Source organism: Calypte anna, chromosome 1 (genome assembly GCF_003957555.1).
Source record: "Calypte anna isolate BGI_N300 chromosome 1, bCalAnn1_v1.p, whole genome shotgun sequence".
NCBI lineage: Eukaryota > Metazoa > Chordata > Aves > Apodiformes > Trochilidae > Calypte > Calypte anna.
This window is the reverse complement of record NC_044244.1, coordinates 123,966,840-123,991,701: the sequence shown is the minus strand read 5'-3', so window position 1 is coordinate 123,991,701 and position 24,862 is coordinate 123,966,840. Positions and strand designations below refer to the sequence as shown.

Here is a 24,862-nt window from a genome sequence, read left to right as displayed (position 1 = left end):
TCATTTCTTGTAGATCAGATAATACAAGGGAGAGCAGCAGTCCTTGTACATAGGACAAATTAAAGACAGCTCTTTAATGCTTCCCAGTATATATTTAAACCTATTTCATGAAAATACAGGAAGAGACTGGTGCATAATTTTGCTCCACTGATATGCAAGAGGAGAAGGGTTGGGATGCACAATGTAGGGTGTATGCTGAGCTGTTGGGCAGACACAGCTCCCCTCCAAGTTCCATGTTTTGTTTGTTTTCCCAAAGCAAAGCTGCTGGCTGAAGACATGGATGAACCCTCAGTGGCAAAGAATCTGCAATTTCCTTTTTTTTTTCCTTTTTAAGGCACTTTCCAGAGCAGATGGTACTTTGCAGCAGTTCAAACTGATTAACACCTTCAGCATTTTTTTATAACTTCATATCTATGAACTCTCTCCCAGAGCTCTCAGTCTCCTGGTGTGGGGTCTGAAAGGTCTTCTTGTTTTTAGCTATGTTCCTTTGAAGGGTATTTTGGATCTCAAAGTTCTGAACTAGTTAGTGAAGTCATGCCATTTTGAACTTTAACAGTCAAAACCTTGTCAGCTAATAACCATTTTTATTACTCTATATGATGCACACCCATGCATTGGTTGCCCAGGTTTTGTTAACTTTTAAAAAAACCTGAAAATATTTATAGCCCTAAATTACATATTTCTTCATCTTAAAGAATAAGAAGTACACCTAAAAAGAGGTCAAAATAAATTTATTTTTCATGGCGTTGGGTATTATGCAGATATTTTTGTATTCAGTCTTTATTGTGACCATTATACAAGTTATTTTATCTTCTAACATTCAGTATTCTGAGATCTTTTTGTGGATGGGGGCTATTGTACAGTATTGACATTCTAATTCATATAAAAGTATGGATGCAGGAAAGGTTGAATGATTACCTAATTTATAACTCTTTTTATATTTCAAAGCAAGAATTTTTAAGCATAAGAGAGGCCTGCTGGAACAACGGATAGACTAGGGATCTGCTATCTGGCTTTGTGAATATTAGTGAATATTAGTGAGGTGAATATTAGTTCCTGTGTTTTGCAAAAGATGCTGTGGATCAAGACTGTTTAAGTCATGCATTTTCCTAGCTTTCTCTGCTTTAGATCAGTTACATAGCTTTCTCCAAGTCCACTGTACACACTTTGCAGAATCTGATTTCACGGGTAGGCAACTGAGTAGAACCCTGACCTAGAACCTAGATCTTATAACATTGATAATTAAGTCCTAGAATCATAGAATGCCATGTTGGATGGGACCTCAAGGATCATATGGTCCAACCCTTCTAATATTATAGTTTATATAAGATGTCTCAGCACCCTGTTGAGCTGAGATTTAAAACTTTCCAAAGTGGGAGAATCTTCCACTCCCCCTGGAAGTAAATATGCTTTTATGACTAATTTGAATTACTGGAAAACAGCATCTGTTTGAAGGTATGCATTCTAATGAGAGAGACATCAGGTGTTTAATCCAGATACAGCATTTCATCATTTGTTATTGCTTTTGCCTAAATTGTTCTTGCCAATAAGAAAATTCAGGAAGGTAGTGGGAGAGAAAGAGTATATAAATGTTTAGTCATCAACAACAGCAGGGGGGCATTGTTGGTTTTTGGTTTTCCTTTTTTACATAAGAACTGCATATTGAAAGAGCCTTTTTTTTAATCTTCTTATCTTACACAATCTTTTGAAAGCAAAAGTGCAGATTTCTGGTTCCTCTTGATGGACCAAGTAGCCAGATACAAAAATGACCAGGCACTGAGAGAGACTATTCCCCTGATGAACAGACAGAAGTGCCAGAACGACAGCTCTCAAAATCACCTTCCTTTAACCACTATCCGTCAAATATTTAATGCACACTTTTTCATCTTACACTTGGCTTTTATTGAATTTGAATAGGCTAATCATTTGCAGAAGGACACAGAAGGGAATACTTCTAAATGTAAATATGAAGACTGCAATCTTAATGCTAATTGAAGTCCCTGAGAGTCTTTCTGCTGACAGAAAACATGCTCGTGGCCCTATGAGTTGAACTGCCACTTATTCAATTATAACATTAGTTGAGCATAATTTCTTTAAAATAAAAAAAAAAAAAAGTGAAGCCCACATGATATAGTTTTTACCTGGTTTATGCTAATATTTTTTTTACTGATAAAACCCAGTAACAACAAGTCAGACCAATGTCTTGTGTTTTTTCCACTGCTCACTTCCCTTTTCTCAACAAAACCAGAAATAGCAGCATAGGGCACTTGTGTTATAACACTAGCCAAGAATGTGCTATCTCTTGTAGAAACCAGAGATGGTGAAGCCATATCTTCACTTATTGTATATTCAGCTCAGGTTCCCTCAGAGCATTGTGTTCAATGCCATGGTACAAAGGATCAATCTACAACTTAATCACAGAGATGGGGGGCTTATAGAAACTCAGCTTGGACTTAAAATTTCCAAGTAGGTGTTGGCCTTCCAAAGTTACTAAATTTCTACTTTTTAACACCTTCATCTTCAAAGCCCACTTACAATCTAAACACAAGCTAGAAGTGATCAAATACAGAAAACTATTTCTCTATAGGCATTACTATATCCTTTATGCCAATACTTTATGTAGTAGTCTGACTATCATGTGCTGGGTGGAGAGAAGAGTTTGTCACCAAGAGCTCTGACACCAAGAAGTGTTGTATTTTCTGGTGTGGAAAACATTTGCAAAGAAGACAATAGCAATTTTCTTTTGTACTAAATTTCACTCTATGCTTTAAGTGCTTTTTTTTTTTTGCCATTAAGTCATTATTTTCTAAGTAATACTGTGATTTTTATGGAGTTATATGGAGGCATGAAGCAACAGTCCCCATTAATGTTCCCCTTATCACTGGATGGTGTAATGCAGTGTGAATTAACTTGCCCCAAAGTTGCTGTTTCAGAACTCAAAGAAGTCTTGTTAGAGGGATGTAGTTGAGGATGTAGTGACAGTAGTTGTAAAAGATTAGTCTGTGATTACACTGGTGTAATGTCATTTTCATGCTAAGTCAGTGGGTTTATATGTGAATAATAAACACATGGACTAAGTAATTTACTGAAAATTAGCTTGACAACTGTTACAGGAAATGGCTTATGCACTTTAATACTTTAACTCCTTGACAGCAAGGGTCAGTTTTTCCCAGATGCTTAAGCCCATTGCTTACTTATTTGGCCCCTGAGTTGATCAGTAATTAAGTGCTTGAAAAAACATGAATGGAAAACAATGAATGAAATTTAAGGATGAAATTAGTGGCAGCAGGCTTAATAAATAAAAGCAGTTTCTAGCTATGTGCTAGAAAGAGGCAATGTCTGAATAAGTCAACCTTGGTCTAGATGTGACGCTTCACAATAATTACCTGTGGTGAAAACAACCTATAAATAGAAAATTTGAAAAGCATATCAAAGGTAGGCTGTGCGGCTGCAGAGATTTTTTTTTTCCAGTGTTTGACAACCTTCCCAAAGCCAGACTTCACTTGCTAATGACTACTGGCCATGAAGTTGGATGCAGTGGTTATCCTGCACTGGGCTATTGCCCACATGGTTTGAGTCTCAAAGGGCCATCCGTGCCATGCCATCCACATATGACAGGATGTAGTCTGGAAGTGCACACTGTCAGTTCATTTCCATTGTAGAGTATGAGTTAAAGGTTCATTGTAAGAAGGAAGGAGGCTACCTGGCCAATTTTTGAATGTGCTCAGTCCATTGCACTCCCTAAACAGAGGTTGCATGAGATGTCTGAGCATCCTTTATCTGGGAGACATGCTTCTGTCTTATTTTCTGCCTTGAAACACATCTACAGCTTTATTTTGTTCTTGGGTGAAGCTGAGTACAGAAATCTCACTGCATGGTTAGATGCTGCACAAGGATTCTTATCCAAAGGATATCAGGTTTGGTTGTAGTTGTTTAATTTCTTTCCAACTACAAAAATGTAGCTAAGGAAAGAATGTTCAGCCCCTACCTTAGGGGGCATGCAAAGACCTATTTACTGCAAACACAGAAGGATTCCTTTAATTGTGCTTCTTTTAAAATTGCTTTTAAAGAGAGATATAAATCTTGTCATTCTTCTCCTCTTTCTTAAATTTCAGATTATATCCCATGAATAAGCTGGGTCAGTTTTATGGCCAACTAGGTTATGTATAGGCTTCTAGACAAATGGGGCCATACAGCAAGCTCCAGCAGCCCCCCTGGTTACCTGTGCTGCTTAACTATTTGCTCATTCCTTGGAGCTCTCTCTGAGCTTCCTGCAGCCAGCTCCCTCCAAAAAAAGTCAGAAAGGCTTTGAGCATGCAGCAGTGTAAGACCAAGCCAACCAGTGCTGCCTGGTGTCTGAGCTGAGGATCTGTCCCTGCTCCTCTTTTACAGTTAAAAGATTGGCAGCAGTGATCCATATGACATTGGTGGGTTGCCTTTATTCAAAACCAGTGGTTTAATTAAGAGATATCAATGGACTTGGCTGTTACCAGGGAATATTGGTCTGCTCCTGCATAAACTACCAAGGGAATTTATGAAAGACGAATGTCAAGGCAGAACCAAAGACCTTCAGTATTAAAGCAGGGGACATTATTGCTCTGATTGTGTTCTAATTTCATTTGTTGTTTTCATCACAGCAAGCGTCATGTTTAGATTTAAATTTTCTATACAGTTGGAGACAGTGCCTCAGGGTCACTCATTAAGGATCTTATTATTTTCAGCTGCCTTGGGAAACATGAGATTTATATATAGAATATATAAAAAACAAGTACACTTAATTTACTACAAATATACATATTTGTAAACTGCAAACCTATTACATGCAGTGATATAATAAGTAGGAACATATATACATGAAGCAGGAGTATGCAGTTATATTAGACAGCTTCATTATCTTTTTTTTTCCCCTCTGGAAATATGAATATAAATCTCTGATTAAGTCATCAGAAAAAGTATGTTTGATGTTTCAGCTTCCAAATATGCATTTCACAATCTTTTACAGAAAGGAATTATTTTAACCATCTGCAGAAAAGAGTCCCCCAGAATGATACAGGCAGGGTTGTGCAGGGTCTGATACACTTCTAAGATGAAAGGTACGAAATGCCTGGTATAAACAGTGATCTGCCAGTGTCATAAACACCAAGTCCATGGCTAAAATTAAAAAAAAAAAAAAAAAAAAAAAAAAAAAAAAAAAAAAGTTCAAAAATATAAAGGCTCTGATTCTGGAAAACATGCAAGAGAAGTGACATTCACCAAGTGTTTATTTACTTACCAAGGATAAATCAGAGCAGTCTAGTGGCTTATCTGAACTGTGCCAGCTACTAACAGTCTTCAAGTATTGCAATGGCATGAAGATCCATTGATTCCTCCTTCTGCCTTACCTACACATCAGCAGCTGAGAAGAGTGGAAGCATAAAGGCTTTACGAGCCACTAAATAAAGCAGCTTTTAGAACAGGGCATAGGTGGAATATAAGTTCACAAATAAAACACTCTGGAAACCCCTGGTCACCTAGTGGGGAAAGCTGGCCATGCTTTACTGTTTTTAAAGTTCCTCTCAGTTCTGCTTCTGAGTGTGTCCAGGATTGCAACAGGTTCCCTCACTTAGCTCCCACCTCATTCCTAAGACAAATCCAGGCACTCTGCTGATGCACTGCTCCACCTCCTTCTCCCTGGGGGGAACAGGTGTCTCAGAGCCTGCCTCATATCCCATGGGAAAGGGATTCCTCCCATGGTGGCACTGTCACCTCTTAAAAAAACAAAAAAACAACCCACAAACCCAAAACAGTGTCTGCTTTCCTCTACAATAAACAGTCCAATTTTCCTTCAGCTTAAAGGGTTCAGTATCCAGTCCATGGGACTATAAATAATTCTCATTAGTCCATTGTCCAGCAAAGAATTCAAACTTCACTGTACCAGGGAGAAAGGAGAAGAAGGGGAACTTGGATTCTCAACCTTAGGTTATAAAACTGTCTTATCAGGGTTGTTCTTTCTTCTTGTGTTTTTTATTATGTCCAATAAAGAATTAGTCCTAAATATTATTTTAAATAACTGTAATATATTGACTGGAATGCTGCTATAAACTCTCACACTGCAATTTAAAGCAGTTATTGAAGAGATAAATACAAATTACATGTATAGGGCCAAACCAGAAGCATATGTACAAAGACCTTTGTTTCCAGATATAAATGTACATGCTCTCATTCATACCAAACTGAAGTGAAGATGAGGCCACATATGAGATTCAGGTTGCAGCAGTTTTCCTTTCCAGATGTTGATATCCCATCAGATGGAACAGTCTGACGTGTTAAAAGCCTTTGGTCAGTCTGGTTATAGGAACCATCCTAAAAGTAAACATCTGGGAGGATTTTGCGTCTTCTTGGCTCTACACTCCTGAGAATAATTTTGCACTCTTTGGCCCCATACCCTTGAGAATTTTGGTTTTGTCACACTTCTGAGGTGTGTTTTGTTTGAGGTAAGGCACAAACAGATTTTAACATATTTTAACTTTAAAAAAACCAAGCAAAACCCAACAAAAAAACGCAACCAAACAAAAAACAAGAAAAAAAGACACATAAAAGTTATAAATAATTAGGGACAGATTCAATTCTGCCCAATAAGCTCTTCAGAGTGGATTCAGTGTCATGTCAATGACTGTAGGAGACTCCTACTCAGCATGACTATTGGTGGTACAAACCAAAAAAAGACAAGAAGCCCTGACCCTGCAACATGCTTTATGTCAGCAGATCTCTGAGCTGATGTGAAGGACACTATGATACGACTCACAGCAGTGCAGTGAGTGTCCTGCATCAAAGAGCTAGTTTGGTATTGATAAAAAAGTCAGCCAGTCAGTCTGTAAGATGCTTATTTTCTAGGCTAGTGAAGAGTTATTGTTCTCTTTACCAATTTTCCAGCCATTTTATATATCCAGGAAGAATTGGTGACTGAAAAAATTCCTTGTGAAAGACACCCATGAAGTGTCTTAAGGATGTCATGCAGTTAAAAGACAGATAATTTTTTATATTGAGGATGTGGGAGACCACAGAAGGGGTTCCCAGAGGGAAAGGTAGGAGGGAGGTTGAGCTAAGCAGGCAATAGATCAGATGATGGGAGCATTGAAGCTGAGAGTCAGGAGGGAGGAATTAATTTCAAAATAATATCCTGTGCAGGTTTTAGGGAAATGAATTTAACAATGAGGAGGTAAAAAAAAAAATGGGAAAGGTTTGAAAAGAAAAGGAAAATTTTATTTTATTTTATTAGTGGTAGATAAGGTGAGGATATGGGTCTGTGTGTTGCTGGCCAGTTGCAGATTGCCACATATCAGCTCCTGACTGCTTCTGCTGTCATATGTCCCTATGCCTCAGCCATTCTGTTTCTATAAATCCCATTGTTCATCTGTTTCCTGTCTATCATTTGGTTTATAATTCCTAGCATCCATAAATCAATGTCTGCTCAGTCATGGTAGTCACCCAAACTGCTCTTTTTCTTTAAGTCCCGAGTATGCCTTCTGACAATAAAGCAAGAAACATTATGGAGACATTAAAATAAAATATGGCAGAACTGTAAAGAATTGTAAAATAAAGTGAACATCTGTTCGCAGAGAAAGGAAGAAAAAAAAAAAGAAGAAAAAAAAAAGGAATTAAAATTGATTCCAAGACCTCTCTGTGGCCACAAAGAGGTATTGACCAAGTCCTGTCTTTGAGTGGCATTTATAACTGAGCTTCTATTAATTTCTTCAGCACAAATTCAGAATCACAGAGAAGGAACAAAGCAAGAAATATTTAGAGAGAAATGAACCAAATACCAATTTGTTTTTCTTTTAAATAAATATTCTGGGGTGAGTATGCCAAATAGAAAGAAGCAGATCAATTTGACTGAAAATAGAAGCCTAAACGGGCTGACAACATTTCAATATTGTTATATTATTAGTACTTCTTTTTCCATTAAGTAGATCTTCCCTCCTGCCTTCTCATCTCAGTGAACAATTTTTATCTTGTGGTTCCATGCAGTCTCTCGGATGAATTGGCAACGCTGACTTCATAAAACATTATTAAAAATAAGATTACCCAGGAGGAGCTTGACTGACCCTATGCTGGAGTGCAAATTTCATGGCTAGAGATGTAATACTATCTTTTGTTTAACCACAGTCAGGAGTGTCCTAGGTCTCTGCAGACAGTATGCAGTTCACATGCTGATCAGCAACCAAAAGCCTTGTCTTCATTAATGCAAAGCAACCAAGCAGTTTTAAAAAGGTGTGAAGGGGCCTCTCTGCCACCTGGTGAGGTCAAGACCCTCTCCCTTACATTTGCTCACTTCATTGAGCGCTGTTTTGTGATAAGAAGACAAATAGGTGCCTGGATTTTTCATGTCATGAGAAAAGTAAAGAAAGGAAACAATAAATTTCCCCAAACGTTACCCATTGCTCTGTTGTGTTGGAGGAAGGAAGCCTTCAGAAAGAGATGCCCTAAAGTGAGGTGCTTCTAATGACTTGGAATGGAAAGATTTGAAAGAAGAGTGGAGAGCTCAGAGGAAAAAAAATAGTTTGATGGACATATGAAGACTGAAAGCATTTATCTGAATATTTTCAAAGTTGACATAGGTACTAAGTAACTGTGAGCCATAAGTTTGTAGTTCCAATGGGAATTTTCTGGATGTAAGATTTCTGATTCACTTTTTTAAAGATTTATTTCCACAGACTCATTTACATTTGGAAGGCTTTAACTCTGGCTGCACTCAGTCACAAGTGTGACTGAGGCTTGTGTAGAAATATGAGTTAGCTTTCAAGAAATTTGCTCAGAGGTGCTCTGCACCCCAGTGGGATGACACAGATCTCAACACAAGCTATAATGCCTGAGGTTGATGATCTCCAGTGCATTCCAGTCTGCCATGAGTAGCAGCCCTCAGACTACCTGTGTGAAACTTAGCTCTAGTGCCTTTATAAACCCATCGTGACCACTGTGGGTATCTATTCATTGTAGACTAGCTCAGGTTAGCTGGGTAAATGAGGAGCATGTTAGCTGTTTCAAATGGCATTTCATTCCTGAGCTCCTGGTTTGTGAAATGAAATAAAATAGTGCCTGAAAATTGTTCTTGTGCAGTTTCTATCAGATAACCTATGTGGAAATATCCCACTGCACCCCAGAGATGAAAGTAATATATGTTTCTGCTATCACCCCAGCAGAAAGAGGCAAGGAAGAATGAACTTGTTGTCTGGACTGTCATTTAATGCCAAATGCAGAACTGAAGAGGTTTTGTAGTGTGAGACTTACCTTCTTCTTCCAAACCTGGGTCTGTGGACAAAGACATTCTCTGAATGTGAAGCTTGTCAGTCCTACAATTTTCACAAGTGCTTTAAGGCACAGGAAAGTGCATCTTAGCGGGGATTCTCCTTTCATGAAATGCTGATAGGATTTTACTGGCATGACTCCCATTATATTCAGCAATAGTCTTACAGATAAAAACTCAGATGCCACTTCAGAAATTGATTACTCACTTTTGACCTCAGTCTATGCCAATCTATATATTTATATAGATGGCTTTAGCTGTACTTATTCCAGAGATATTTTCTTTCTGTGACTCATGCTGTAATCACCTGGATCTGACAATCACTGGAGCATTTGTCTTATGACTTCTCAGTGGTATTTTGCTGAAGAGGAGCTTTCAGTTTTGGAATGTGACATGCCCTTTTTATATTTAGGTCATGTCATAAGGCTGGATTTTTGCTCAGATGTTTTCTGCAGTTAACTAAGTGAAGGAAAGCATCTTAACACTGATGTAAGAGAAAGGTCCTCTTGATGTCATTTTGTTTACTTATATGTGGGTTTGTGTCTGCAGTGCACTTTGGGAAACAGGCAGCTGGAACTAGGGAAAAATTATCTGTACTACTTATGTAATCCTCAGATACTCTGTAGTGTTTCAGATCAATGATATCAGTGAGAATGAGAGGCCTAAAATTCTTTAGAAACCTCAATGTGTCTGCAGGTCTTGATCTGGCTCTCTAGGTACCTTTGTAGCTATTAGCCTTATTCAGCTGATTATGAATGTATATTGATATCACAGAATAGAACTCTGAATCTCAGATGCAACAGAAAGCATCCAAAACTGTTGCCACATTCCTACCAGGAGATATGGCATTCTCAGCTAGCTAAGTTATTATATATGACAGATGAACTTTCAGAGGATGTTTGGTTTAGCTTGATGAAGCACAACAATTATTTTAGAACCATAGAATCACAGAATGTTTTGGGTTTAAAGGTCACCTAATCTGATCCCCCTGCAGAGAACAGGGACATCTTCAACTAGATCAGGTTGCTCAGAGCCTCATTCAACCTGACCTTGAATGTTTCCAAGGATGAGACATCTACCACCTCTTGGGCAGCCTGTTCTGGTATTTCACCACCTTCATTGTAAAAAAATTTCTTCCTTATATTCAGTCTAAATCTGCCGTCCTTTATTGTAAAGCAATCACCCCTTGTTCTATCAGCACAGGCCCTGCTAAAAAGTTTGTCCCCATCTTTCTTTAGGCCCTCTGTAAGTATATCAAGGCTGCTACAAGGTCTCCCAAGAGACAACCCCATCTCTCTCAGCCTTTCCTTATAAGGCAGGTGTTCCATCCCTCCATCATATTTGTCCAGGTGTCTCTGGATGGCATCCTGTCTCTCCAGAAGTGTAAACTGTACTTCACAGCTACTACCTTTCCAGACACAGAGTTGAGACTGACAGATCAGTTGATTTCAGGGTTCTCCTTTCTAGTCTTTTTTTTTTTTTTTTTTTTTTTTTTTTTTTTTTGAGTGCAATTTTTCCCTTTTTCCAGTCATCAGGGACTTCACCTGATTGCCATAGCACTTCAAATATCATGGAGAGTCCCTTGGCAACTACATCAAACAATTCTCTTGGTTCTCTGGGATGCATGTCATCAGATCCCATAGACCTATGGATGTTTGTGTTCCTTAGGTGGTCACAAGCCTGATCTTCTCTCACAGTGGAAGGGACTTGTCTCCCCCAGTCCTTGTTTTGCAGTCCATCCATTCAAGAGGTGTGGGAAGAGAGGGTACCAGTGAAGACTGAGGGAAATAGTTATTGAGCACCTCAGCCTCCAGTTTGCTGTTCTTGCTCATCAGGAGGGTAGGCTTTCTTTGACCTTCCTCTTCTGGCTGACATACCTGTAAAAGCCCTTACTATTACTCTTTGCATCCCTTGCCAAGTCCAGCTCTGCCTTGGCCTCAATCCCATTACTACACAACCAGGGACAGGACAACTGTCCCCACACTATTCCCAGGATACATATCTATGCTTCCACTGCCTGTACATTTCCTTCTTGCCTTTTAAGTGTGGCCAGAAGGTATTGACTCTGCCATGTCAGTCTCTTACCTTCCTTTACTGACTTCTTGGACCTGGAGATCAAGAGCTCTTGCACTCTATGGAAAGCATCCTTAAAGATCTGTTCTTCTCCTTTGTCCCTGGGGGCAGTTTTCCAGGGATTCCTATTGAAGAATTCCTTAAATAGCTGGAATTTTGCTTTCCTAAAATTCAGGGTCTTGGCTTTACTCTTTGACTGACTCTCACCCCTCAGGACTGGGCTCCATCAGGGTGTGATCACTGCAGCCTGGGTTGCCTCCAATCTCATCATTACCAATTAGCTCACTTATGTTGGTGACTATCAGGTCCAGATCGCATCTCCTCTGGTAGGAGAGTTCATTATCTAGCTTAAGAAGTTATCCTCAATGAACTCTTGGCTTTCCTACAGCTTGCTGTACTACTTTTCCAGCAGATGTTGGGGTGTCTTTTGCCTTTGATTTTTCTGGCAAATTGCACCTGTGCAAAGTACTATACTACTAGTGTATTTCAGGGGTTCCTGAGATCTCTGCCTTTGTATTTTTTTCAGCATTTGGAGTTTTGTCTGCTTGTTTAGTAAGTAGAATTGTCATCAATTAATAATATAAGTCACATAAGCATAATAATTTCTATGGAACATTGGATTGTAGTGAATGCTTCTCAAGAAGATATTCTCTACTTACTGGTCATGATTATACTTAGGATGCCAGGGTGATGCACTCCTTGCAAATCCCATAGAAAAACAACCTCACAAATTAAAAGCATCTCCCCCCAGCAAGAAAATGTTGCCTTAATTTGTAAGCCTAGGGTAACAATGTTGTCTTCGTGTCATGCTTTTTGCCTCCTGTGACTGATACATCTCCCTTGCTGTTAGCACTCTAATGAGATAGTGATGTTTAAACGGAAGAAAACATTGGTGTTGCCCAAAGGCAGAATTATAGGGAAAGAGAGTAAGTTTACCTTGCAATAAAGACTACCTGTGGCCTACTTCCTGCTTTCTTACCAGGAAATTAAACAAAAGTTAAATCATGTAAATTTTCTCATCCTTAACTATGGGCTCAGGGCCCAAAATTAAGCCTCAGGGCTTAACTATGCATTATACAGATCCTTGAAAACCAGTATACAAGCTGCACTGCTTCTGAAGTAGCTGCAGCATCCCCATGGCTCAGAATAACTTCTTTAGTGTATCAAAGCTGCATTTCTCTCCCTAGCCCAATATCCATGGACCCTGGCCACAGAACTGGCTGTACTGCCATTGATAGCACTACAGTCCTTATCTTGCCTGCCTCTGAGCAGAGAGGAAGCTGAGTGTTGAAGAACTTGCTGTCCAGCTGAGGGATCCCAGCAGCCTTGCCCTCTGACTTACAGGGATGTGCCTGCAGGGTCATGAAGAAATGATTGGCGAACTCTTGAGGCAGGAATTCAGGTACCTGTAGAAACTACAAAACCAGAGTCCTCCATGGGGATTAGGTCTGTTTCAGGTATCGCAGACTGTGCTGGATGTTGGAGGTTGTTCAGTTTAGTTGAGGAGAAATGATTGTTAAAAACCTGGATGCTTTCAGAACTGGCAATTGTTAAACCATCTCCAACAAGCTCTTCTACCCTCCCCTGCTGTCCTGGGATCTGTGTTACCAGTACTCAGCTCAGCATGTGGATCTTTGTTCTAGCCTCACACTTATTTTAAGCCTGTCCTTCATCTGAGCTTGGACATGAAATCCCTGCTGCTCAGACCAAGGGAGGCTCAGCCCCTGGTGGGATTGCTGCCTCCTCATTTGGTCCTGTTCCTGGATCCCTGCTCTATCCCCAGATTCAGACAGGACTGAGTTTAGTCTTTTAAAGACATCTTGATCCTTACCCTTCCCTCTGTGTTAAGGGAAGAAGGGCAGTTCAGCTCCCCTTTCTCCCCTGTATACAGAACAAAATAAAACACCCAAGATGGTGAGGCAAAACTCTTTCCACTGACACAGCCTGAAGTCAGAAAGTAGACCAAAAATACTAAGTATAGAGAAAAACACAAGATTCTTCACTGATCCGCAAATGTCTTGCCAATATCTTCACTGTTATTCCATAAGGTGGTTCTGCCTCATTATCTTTCATTTTTGCTTCCACATCTTATTGCTTTGCCCAGTTCTCTTTGTGTTTGTGTGTGTGTACTGTAGTTTGCTTACAAAACCCCTTAATAAGTACACATATCAAAGAAAATTGGCAAGTGCACAGGTTTTGTTTTATATCTCTTATATGATTATAATATTCCCACTAAGGACATTTTAGTTACATGGCTGAAATTAATGTGAAGATGAAAAGGCTGCCAGGTGCAGCCTGGAGACTGTACACCAAAAGGCAGTTGGGATGGATGTAAGAATATGGATATGATTAATTACAGATAGAATCATCTCCAGAGCAAGAGTACAAGTAAATCTTCTCAATAACCTACCAAAAGAAGGAAGCTTTGAGGCTGTGTGTCATCAGTACTGGAGGATCAGTACTTGTTATTAGTTCATGAAGAACTGTAGCATGTAGGAAGGATTTACACAGGTGAATTTCATGGAAGACTGTCTCCCATGGGAGGCATCCCATGCTGGAATAGGGGAAGAGTGTATGGATTCCTTCCCCTGAGGAGAAATGAGAGGCAGAGACAACATATAATAATCTGACCCTAAAACACGTTTCCTGTCCCCCTGATTAACTGTGGGGGAAGAGGGAGAGAATTTTTGAGTAAAGTTGAGTCTGGGAAGAAGGGTGTGGTGGGGACAAGGTGTTTAAACATTTGGTTTTTACTTCTCATTATGCTATTCTGCTTTGACTGGTAATGCATTAAATTAATTTTCCCCAAGTCTAGTCTATTTTGCTCATGGTGATAAATGCTGAGTGATCTCCCTGTCCGTATCTCAACCTATGAGCCTTTTGCTTTATTTTCTCTCCCCTGTCCAGGGGGACTGCAGAGGGAGAGTGACAGAATGGCTTTGGAGGGCACTTGATGCCTAGCCAGGTTCAACCCCCAACAACCATCTAGCCAGACAATGGCAAGGTCACAGCCACCTTTGGTACGGAATGTATGAGGCAGTATGCCACAGCAAACTCGAGGAAATATTCAGTAAGAATAGCAGGGGACTGCTGAACAGTTTCTGTAAGTGTTAAGTGCCCTGCAGACATGGGAAGTGTACGACACATTATAATGTCAGAGCCCTTCAAGAGGGATGTGTATTGGAGAGTCCCATCAAGTGGTGGCAACAAAAGAACCCCTGAAGAAGCAGGGGGATGGGAGCTGCAGGGGAATGGGAGCTGCAGGGAGCAGAAGTCCTATCTGAGCTGTTAATCAGACTTTCTGATGGATTTGAGCATTAGTTACCTGGTCTGGGTTTTCTTTTGGTTGTTTAGGTTGTGCTTTTTTTTGTTGTTGTTGTTGTTTTTCTTTTGTTTTTCCTGAGTCAAGAAGCAGACATTTTACTTATGACTTGAAAATTACTTTAATTATCTGGCATGTACCTAAAAGGCACTTGAACCTTGGCACCTTGTTGCATTGGAGGTGACAAAGTCAAAACTAGGGGGAAAAGTTTTTAAATTGTAAATTCTACATTGCTTAATATTTCAGAGGTAATTTCACCTCTTTTTAGATTTTGGGCACTAAAGTAAAATGAAACGTTTTCATTGCCTTTGAAGAGTTTTAGATTATGTTCTAAAACCTTGGCTATACTTCATAGAAGTTTACTGCTTTCATTTTAAATGAATTAGTAGATTAAAATAAAAATCTCATAGGACTGAGTACGTGAAATGTTTCATTGGAAAAAGTGATGATTTGTGCCCTCTTTTAAGTGCACTTCTTCCTTAAGATGTACACCTGTAGACTCCATCCCCAATGGAATAACATAACAGTAGAAAAAAAAATCAATAAAAAATAATAAAAGCATTGAAAACTTCAGTGCTCAGTTAGTTGCCTTGTTCTTTTCTATTTCATTTGGTGTGTGCTTCTTTGCACATTTAGAAATCCCTTCACTAGCAGATTGATTTTAAGAGAAAGTTGGACTTTTAACTCAGAATCTGTAAGTTATATGGCCAAATGTTAATTTTTAAGATCCTCTGGTAATTGTCTGATGTTCTCAATTCATTGCAAATATTGCATTACACTTTTAATGTTTATAAATGAATATAAATAGTCAGAAAAAAAAAAAAGAATTGGTAGTATCTCACCAATAAAGCTCTTTCCAGAAAACTCTGGGGCTTAGGAGAACATAGTTTTGCTGGAACTAATTAAGTTTACTGAATTCTAATACTATTCCTCACCTAGTAGCAGAAGGCAAGTAATAGAGATTATACAATTGAGTAGAAAGATGCAGGGAAATAGGTATTTTGTTTTAAGATACAGTGGTCTACCATGTCCCTGCTTAAGTGTACATCTGAACTGCAGTCAGTGGTGCATTAGCGCCTTTCCTAACCTAGGGAAGGATGTTTACTGTGTTTTATTGGCACTCAGGAATTGTAAGCTGTGGTGCTCACATATGGCAGCTTTGGGGACATTAAACATAACACCCTGAGATTAAAGAAAAGTTGACAAAGAAAACTGGAAAATGTCAAAGCACTCACTGCCTCCCTCAGCTTAGTCTTTACTGATAAGTCTGGTCTTAAGGAATCCCATACCTCTGAGACCTCTGGAACGGCCAGATGAAAAACTCAGTGGAGAAGACTCAGGCTACATAGACAAACCAAACACAGTCCTGGGGTTTACATAGGAAAGAGCCAGGAGTGCTGAGCCAGCTGGCTATAGCACTGTGATGCCATTTTTACTGATCTTTGAAAGGCTATGTTGACTGGAAGAGGTTGACTGGTTCCTCATCACGGGGAAAAAAAATCACTCCTATCTTCATGAAGGACAGGGAGAAGGAAGCTACAGACTGGCCAGCCTTACCTCAAAGCCAAGAGTAAACCACCCTTGAAACCAGATTTCCAGACATGAAGGACAGGACTGGGGGTATTCAGCATGGATTTATGAGGGCAAAATAATTTCTGACCATGCTAACAGGGTTCTATGATGGCTTGCTGGCTTCAGGGGGGTGGGGAGAGCAGTGGATGTTGTTGATCTCAGATTTAGCAAGGCTTTTGGTCCTGTCTCTGACCAGTCCTCATAGACAAACTATCAGAACAGACTAAGTAAATGGAATTACCTGGCTGATGAGACAGAGTACAGCCTCAACAAGTTTGCAGGAGATACAAGACTGGCAGGAATGATTGATGCTCCAGAGTATTGTTCTGCCATTCAGAGGGAACTAGATAGGCTGCAGAAATGTGCCAACAGGAGCTTCATAATGTTCAACAAGGAAGAGAAATATGTTGACCAAGCTGCTCAGCTAGTGGAAACATCATTGAGAAAAAAAGAAAAAAAAAAAGCAAAATACTACAGAGGTAGAATAGAACAGTATTTGTCTTGTTTTAGTTTGATGTTGAAAGTGAAAATACATTTACAACATAAAAAGAAAGTAGGGTTTGTTTTTTAATTATTGTTTCAGTATCTGAATTGAACTTCACTTCAGTGGAATTTAGCAGCCTCAAAACACATTGCTGTCGTGATTTTCTTCCCAGAACTGAAATGTTTGTTTCCTCAAAGATGGATGGTCTAGCACTTAGGAAGCTGATAGTGTACTGGGCTTCACTGGGCACATTATTTTATCATTCAGTTTTTCAAAAAAGAAAGCAATATGTTTACATCTTTCATTGTTTCAAGCAATTTCAGATCTAAATATGACACTATATGATTATAAACAAATAAAACCCATGAAATTATATTATTATACACAAATTACAAATATGAAACTGCATGTAGGTATTTACATTTTTTGCAGTATATTTTTTTAATTACGGCAAATTATGTGATTAAAATTAATAATGAGAAAAGAGAGAAGAAAGTACTTCATTCTTAATGCTTGTATCAACTTTTATGTCACTGAAATTCAGGCATTTGGTATTAATCCTTTTTTGATCCAGTTGAGAATGCCTGTTTATTTCATCATGCCTAAAAAACCTAGGAGGCTAATAGATAACTAATTAAATATCAAGTCCCCATTCATTCTGCTACACACCAGTGACTACTGAACAGCAGGAAAGGAGGTGGGAGGGATGAGATTACAAAGAGCTATTTAAATGAAAGCTGTGTCAAGGCAGAACAGATATTGCTAAAGTATTTGTTTAGGGCAAGGCAGACGGCTCCAGATCAGGTGCCTGAAGAGCTGGTTGTTGAAGTCCATTTTCAGTGGGCTGGTGTCAAGGTGAAAAGTTCCTTGCTGGGAATTTTCATGCCAAGCTTTTGTGTACTGAATGGAATAGGTGCAGAGAGAAAATCTTATTTGAAGTCTAAGAAGGGAGTGAGGAGTGGTTGCAATGCTAAAGCTGAATCTGTGGTGGTACTGTGGATAAAGAAAAAGTTGTAATAGTGATGCTTTTGTGCAACTCTTCTCATAAAGCCCTAAATGGAAGAGGATCTAGCTCTGTCTGTTTATATAGCAAGTTCCAGTGAAACTAGGTTAATTAAATTAGTGTTGGTGATGTTTTTTTCTTTTGATCAATATTTATGTGATCTGTTTGGGAAAACTCACTTTCTGCTTGTTTTCAGCCACACCTGTACCAGATTGTACGGAGGCTGAGGGATCTATACTTTCGTTTCAATGTGTATTGCAACATTTTTATTGCATTCCACAGGTCCTCCAGTAAACGTTACTTGCAATATTTTTATCAACAGTTTTGGATCAGTCACAGAAACCACAATGGTAAGTGCTATGATGCCACTGGCAAGAGAACAACAATACTTAATATATGTCATGAACACAACCTGTCAATTTTTCTATTTATTGTTCAACTTGCAGGTCCTCCTGTAAATGTTACCTGCAACATATTTATCAACAGCTTTGGTTCAATAGCAGAAACTACAATGGTGAGTGGGACTGGTCATTGAAGCCATCTTGTGAAGGAGTGGGATATGATGTAGAATAGAGATGCTCAGGACATGGGAATATTTCCTAAGTTATTAAGCTGCTAAAAACCTCCCAGATGAATAAAATTAAATAAACATAAAATAACTATATGCAGAGATGCATAAACTATTCACCTTGACTACCAAGTCTAAGCATGCAAGTGTAGTGACTGCACCATAGTCAGCAGTGACTATGATGGCAGCAAAAATAGGTGACTGCAAACCAGGTTTCTCAGGTTTTATTAACACTGAAAAGGCAGAGGAATGGGTGGAGCTCAGCTGTGGGGCTCCCTGCCAAGTGCCCCAGATTTTGAGTTGTTCTTCCATCATGTGCTGAGTTCTCTGCTGCTGCAGACTGTGCTGACAGAGCCACCACTATGGCCTTGTTTAACTTGGCTGAATCTCTGTAAATTGCAGCTACATCACTAACTGAGGTGATCACATCATTTCAGTCAAATTACTGAAATGTATAGCTATAAGGAGACTTGGGCTGAAAAGGTTTAAGTTGGTATGTGGAAATGGTGGCATCTCAGCTGATTAAACTGTGTACTTTGACTCAGAAACAAAACAAGGCCAAAAAAACCTGGCAGAGTTTTAAATGTGATATATATAATAATAAATAATTTTATTTTTCACTTAAAGATGAGATATTTCTTTCTAAAATAACCAAAATTCAGGATTAGGGAAGTAAAGTTAAAAAAAATGAAAATTTTGGTCCATCTATTTTCTTTTTTAGTCTAGAAGTGAACTTTTAAAATTTTTTTATATTTTTTTTTCAAAACTTGCAAAAGAAAACAAAACATTTTTTCTGAAACATGCTTTCTCAAATAATGAACAAAAAATGATCAGTTATTTATTCAAGCATATGTCCCCCTGACTATCAGAGACAGTGCAGAGAGAGATTTTTGATGGTTTTCTTATAACAATGTGAGAAGCCCCTAATAATTATCAGGTGCTCATATAGAAGTGTGTTGAATCCATTCTAGAAAGGGTCTATTGAAAAATCCATCTTGCCTTTGAACTCTTCAAGTCACCACTGCCATAAAATAAACTAAAAATGTGTGCTCTCACTTTCATTAAAAATTTGCAGGAGTTATTCTCATTGTCTCAAGATGCTATGGACACTTTTGAAGCAATTGTAGTGTAGTTTCACAACTCTGTTTTCTGGGGACTCCCACAGAGTGTCCAGGTCTTTCTGCACTTGCTAAAACCAGAGGCACTAAAACGTGCTTAGCAACCTGTAGAACTGAGTTCTTGGTAACTAAAAATGAACTTTCTAATCACAAGAGGAACTAAAGTATACCAAAGTATAATTTACTTCTTTTTTTTTTTTAATGGAATATACATTGCCTTGAAATCCTTGCATTAATAAGGAAAAGCAAAATATTTAATATTTAAATACTTCATTTACATTCAATTGTAATTCATAATTCTAAATGTAATTCATAATTCTAAATGTAATTCTAAAACTCCATTTTAGAAAGTGGTGCCTAAGGAATATTGGAAAAAATCTCCTGGTCCTAAATATATATTTTTTAAGAAAGCCCCTTGACACAATGTTTTCTAGAGATAAAGGACAAGGAATTCATAGGGCAGGTTCCTTTCTTAAATAGTCTGGGAAAGACTCTTCTGTAAATGACAAGCTATAAAAAATAAAACTATATACTAAAAATTGAGCTAATGCTTTAAAATATGCAGCTGTAATATTTTAAAAACACCTTAAAAGAAAAGTAGCATGAAGTTAATGTCAGGAAAAACATATTTTGACATGACATAACTATCAACAGACTTAATTTTCAGTTTTTTTTTTTTAAACTTCATTTTTTTTATCTGTTTGAAGGATTCTGAGAAGACAGCTATGAATATAACCCTCTTTATGCAGCCAAGTCTGTTGATCCGAGCGTGTAGAGGCATCCACATAGCATTAAGTAGCAAAACTCCTGCACATCACTGGCTTTACAAGATGGCATTCAATGAAACTATTTGCACGACCTAATGCTGATTGCATTAATTAGACTCCTCCATTGCTTTGATTAAATCCCCTCATTGCATTTTACCTTCTATCAAATATGTTAATGTGCACCTTGCCACTGTTCATTAACACATTCTGCTGAAAACAGCCAAAGATTCAAATAGATGAAAACAAAGACTATTGGCTTTCTTATTTTGCTTTGTTCATACTATCTGCTGAAATGTGGAAAGATTTCTCTTAGATGCTGTTCAATGTTTTGATATGGTTTTCTTAATGTTGTTACTTCTCCAATGACTGGTGTGACTGGTTTCAGGATATTTTCAAACTGCTCTGAGAGGCAGACATCAATTACTGTTCCATCTACTTTGCCTTTCTGAAATAGATGTAATAATCTGGTAAAAATGTTGGCATCCCTTGTGGTAAACAACGAGTTCTGTTGACACCTAGGATTCATTTTTCTGTATAAAATGCTCTTAATGGTTTTGATGGAAAACTAAAAGATTCATTTAAACCCCTGGATTGTAAATTCAATAGAGACATTCCTGTCTCAGAGGACAGGAATGCTTAGTGAAACCATGTATATGTACTGAAGGGACATAATCAGAATATAACTTGGAGAATCCGCAGCAGCTCATTGGAAAACTGGGAGATGGAAATTTGTTTAGAGAAGCTTTCAGCAGGAGAAGGGAATACAGGAAACAGGACTGCAGCCCCAGAACCACTGAATTCAGCAAGTCAGGTTCTCAATAACATTAGCAAGACTAGCCTCTGTTTTCTGATTAGGACAGGCATCAGGATGAAACTAATCCCTATGTGAAAGGCCAGCACAACTCTTTTGTCCTGTATATTAATCTGAAAGATAAAACCTTTCATTTACAAATAAAACAAGATTTTATGCTGGTTCTCTCCAAGCGAATGAATTCCCCAGCGTCTTTGTGAGTTTTGTTTCTAAAAATTTAGGGGAAAAATGAGTACTTATTGGTATTTCTGCATTATAATGCACATATGGGACAATATCAAAAATGATTATTTTTTTCTCCAAAGAAAATAGTTTACTTCCATGTTAGAGTTATACACACACACACACATATATATATAATGCCAAAATAAAATAGTAAAAATAAAAAAAGCCAGCGTCAAGGTGGAATCATAGGAAATTTCCTTCATCGATTCTCTTTTATTTAAGCCCTATTGCAAAGAAAGAGAAAAAGATGTTTCTGAATAACTTGACTGAATAAAGCAGATACGCCAGTAAGCTCTGTACCTATTTTTGGAAGCATTCACACATGCAGTATTCAGCAGAAAATTCACTGTACAGCATGACTGCAGTTGAGTATCACAGATGAGTAATCTACATCAGGCTGGGCAGAGTCCCAAACAATTCAGATGTTCAGTGTTGCTAATGACCAGGATTTTTTTAGCTATCATCTGTAGGAGAAGCTAAGAGCAGTTTGGGCATTGATGAACTAATTGCTAATTACAGAAATAACTGACTGTGAGGACATTCTTGTTGTCCTTATGCCCTATAATCAATGACTGGCACGGTGCAGCAGGTTCTCTGTTGGGGTAAATGCATCAAGCTCCAGTTGTGTTTTGAGTGCTTCTGTTAACAGAAAAAAAATGCCACTCATTAAAAAAATTTAGGAATGATAAAGCTTAGCTGTGGCTAGCTGTATGATGCAATCTTTCCACTAGAAACAACATACAAACCAGCATAGTAGTTTCTGGTTAATTCACATGCTTAGTTTTAACTGTATAAGAGACTGAAGGACACCAGTGGAGAGAGCATGTATGCTTAGGTCACCAAGGGCTTTTCTGATGCATGGCCTTGAAATAGGTCATTAAACCAGCACATATTTAGGATTTAGAGAGATAAAATAGTGTCTTTGGCAAGCCCCTCCTATGCATGGAAGGCAAGGTAATTCTTTCATTTGCCTCAGACATAGAAGCCAACACCTGGCCTGAAGGGGAAGATGGGAGAATGGCTAAAATCTAAGATAAGCATCAGTTCTAGGGCAGAAAATAGCACTGAGGATGCAGTGGGGCTCCACAGTACTCCCCTGCTGCAGTAGTGCATGAGGCCAAAGGGACACAGGGCTTTGCTGAAGCTCTGGGAAGTGAACCTGATGGCTATGAACTTGCCTTAAGACCATTTCTGTCAAGATTCCAATAACAATACATGAGCATTTCTGTCGATGCAGTCTCCAAATCTTCCAAAATCTACTGAAACTACCAAGATTAATATTCCTTTAGTATGTTAGCAATACACTGATCTTATGGCCTGAGAACTGAGGAAAACTGAGTAACAGAGTTCCCATGAGGAACTGGTATCAGGGTTGTAACAGACTGAATTTTCAGGTCCACACTTCTCATTCAGAGCAGTGGTGCAGTAAGAAAGAATCTGAGGTGTACTCATGGAAGTGTAGGTATGCTTTGCCACAGTCTACCCACCTCAGGAACTTGCAAGATACATACTGTAATCTGCCTTAGCTCTGTGTTGTGATACTGTTCTCAAGAGAATTTTTCTTCAGAAGACAGTCACAACGTTAGCACAGTAGCAGCAAATTCAAAATTCTGCACATGATTCAGTCTGACGCTATAAGCACACCTCCCTTTCAGCTGCTTACACTGCAAGCACAGGAAAAAAAAGTAGTGATGGCTTTGTGATGTTCATGCTATATTCTATTTCTGGTTTTGTTTCTTACTAAAATATTTATACATATATATGTATACTTGCAAAGCCTATCAGACATTAAGAAGGGTTTCAGTGCTGTTTTGTTTCTGACAACAAAGCTTGCAGAGAGAAAACATTTCTAAGTGTATCAGTGTGATGGCTATGATATATTTATGAAGGTACATGCTGAAAAAGATAGTGTAATCCAATTGGTATTATTTATGCTTTTGGTATACTATATATCATCATATGCAAGCTCTCCTATGAATAAGGATTTTTCAGACTGTATTTTGTTATCTAAATAACAAGCTACTGAAGTTTATGAAAGCATATTTATTTTTAGATGTTTCAAAACAATTTACTGATTTGACTGATTTACGATTTCAGTGTCATGGGAGGAAATATCCCCCCTGCTTTCCACAAACTTCATTGAGTATTTTATTTCAAAGAACAAATAAAGTCAGTAGCACAACTAGTTTTAGCAATTTTATTTTATCAGCAGTTGCTGATGAAAACTCCTGCCTTCTTTTCTGCAGAATGAAAATCAAGTGCTTTTCTGACTTTATAACTAAAACTGTCCCATATAAACTTAAAAGACACTCTCAGTTTCTAAGACCAAGAAACAAGGGAAAGTATGCTTAGGTTCAGTGTATCCTCACAACATGTGATAACATTTCATTAGCTCAGAACTGCAAGCAGGTATTTGATCTTTAGCTGTATGAAGCAACACCATCATATAAGTACAGGGGCTTGTGAAAAGATATAGATGCTTTTGTAAGTATCTTCAGTAAATACTCTATTCTTGACAGATCTCTCAGGTCTGTCTTGTTCTGATTAGTAGACATTCCTGCTTTGGCTCACATCTACCAAAGAGCAAAATGAAAATGATAAAGAAATCCAGAAAAATCATCTTCCTAGTGAGTTTGTAAAGCATTATCCCATAGAGTTAAAAAATTTCACCAGTCTGTATGTCAGAAATATTCTGTCAGGGCAGCTGTAAACCTTGTGACCTATTGAATGTAGGGTGGGAAATGCTGGAGCTTGGAGGAGCTTGGTCATAGAGTCTGCATATTGGCCAAGGTGCTTTCTGCAGCTCTACTCAGAGTGAGAATATTTATTTACATATCAAGGATAACAAGTTCTTTAGACTATACAGTTCACTGGCCAATTTAAACCCAGGTCAACTCATATTTTCCAAGCCAAAATCATGGTTCTGCCACATTAAAGGACTGTTGATATAATGATGCAAATCCTAAATGTGAGAGGTTTGTACAGCTGGAAGACTTATTTGCTTACCTATTTCTTCTGATGATATAATTAATCTGGACAGTATTAAATATTTAAATTTTAGAGGAAAAGTAGATGAATTCCTAAGACAGTGCACACAAGCAGGTTAAATGTAGTAATTTCAGGTAAATATGCTACAATAGCAGGGAAAGCTGGGGGAGATGAAGCTCTTATTTGCTGACTTTGGGAATTCAGGATAAGGAAAATAAGCATTAACATCTTTCCATTCCCTCCAGAGAGGATAGACCCTGAAAGTTCTTTTCACGCTCCCCTTTAATAGACAGTTCTTGAAACATCTTTAATGATGGTTCTAAATGAACCTCTAAATAATTGCTGCCTTTGCCAGTTGTGACTAGCAGACCACTGAGTAGAAGAGTGCACTTAGAACAATTTTAATGGGATGCAGAGAAGGAGGAGTGAATGAAGGAACATACAGAGAAAAGCATATAGTAGTCAGAATAAGGATACAAACAGTAAATAGGAAGTGCTGATTTAATTTCTTCTATACAAATATGGTTTCACTGAAATTAGGATCTATTCATGAGTACATTAGAAATAATTGATTTGCATATTGGAAGCAATTTATTGAAATTACTAGTTTTATAGAATCTTTGTTGAAATTGTATGTATCTAGCTCTA

At 38.3% G+C, this 24,862-nt stretch overlaps 1 protein-coding gene across 2 annotated transcripts in view; it reads left to right on the top strand.

Annotated features, from left to right (window-relative positions):
- The window catches only part of GLRA2 (glycine receptor alpha 2), a 128,940-nt gene that overhangs the window by 3,848 nt on the left and 100,230 nt on the right, over window positions 1-24,862 (top strand). The window contains exon 3 of one of the 2 annotated variants that reach the window (XM_008494769.2): window positions 18,184-18,251. In XM_008494769.2, coding sequence (XP_008492991.1) covers window positions 18,184-18,251 — 68 coding nt within the window. Of the gene's footprint in view, window positions 1-18,019; window positions 18,088-18,183; window positions 18,252-24,862 lie in introns of both variants that reach the window. The other variant, XM_008494768.2, reaches the window with a different exon arrangement.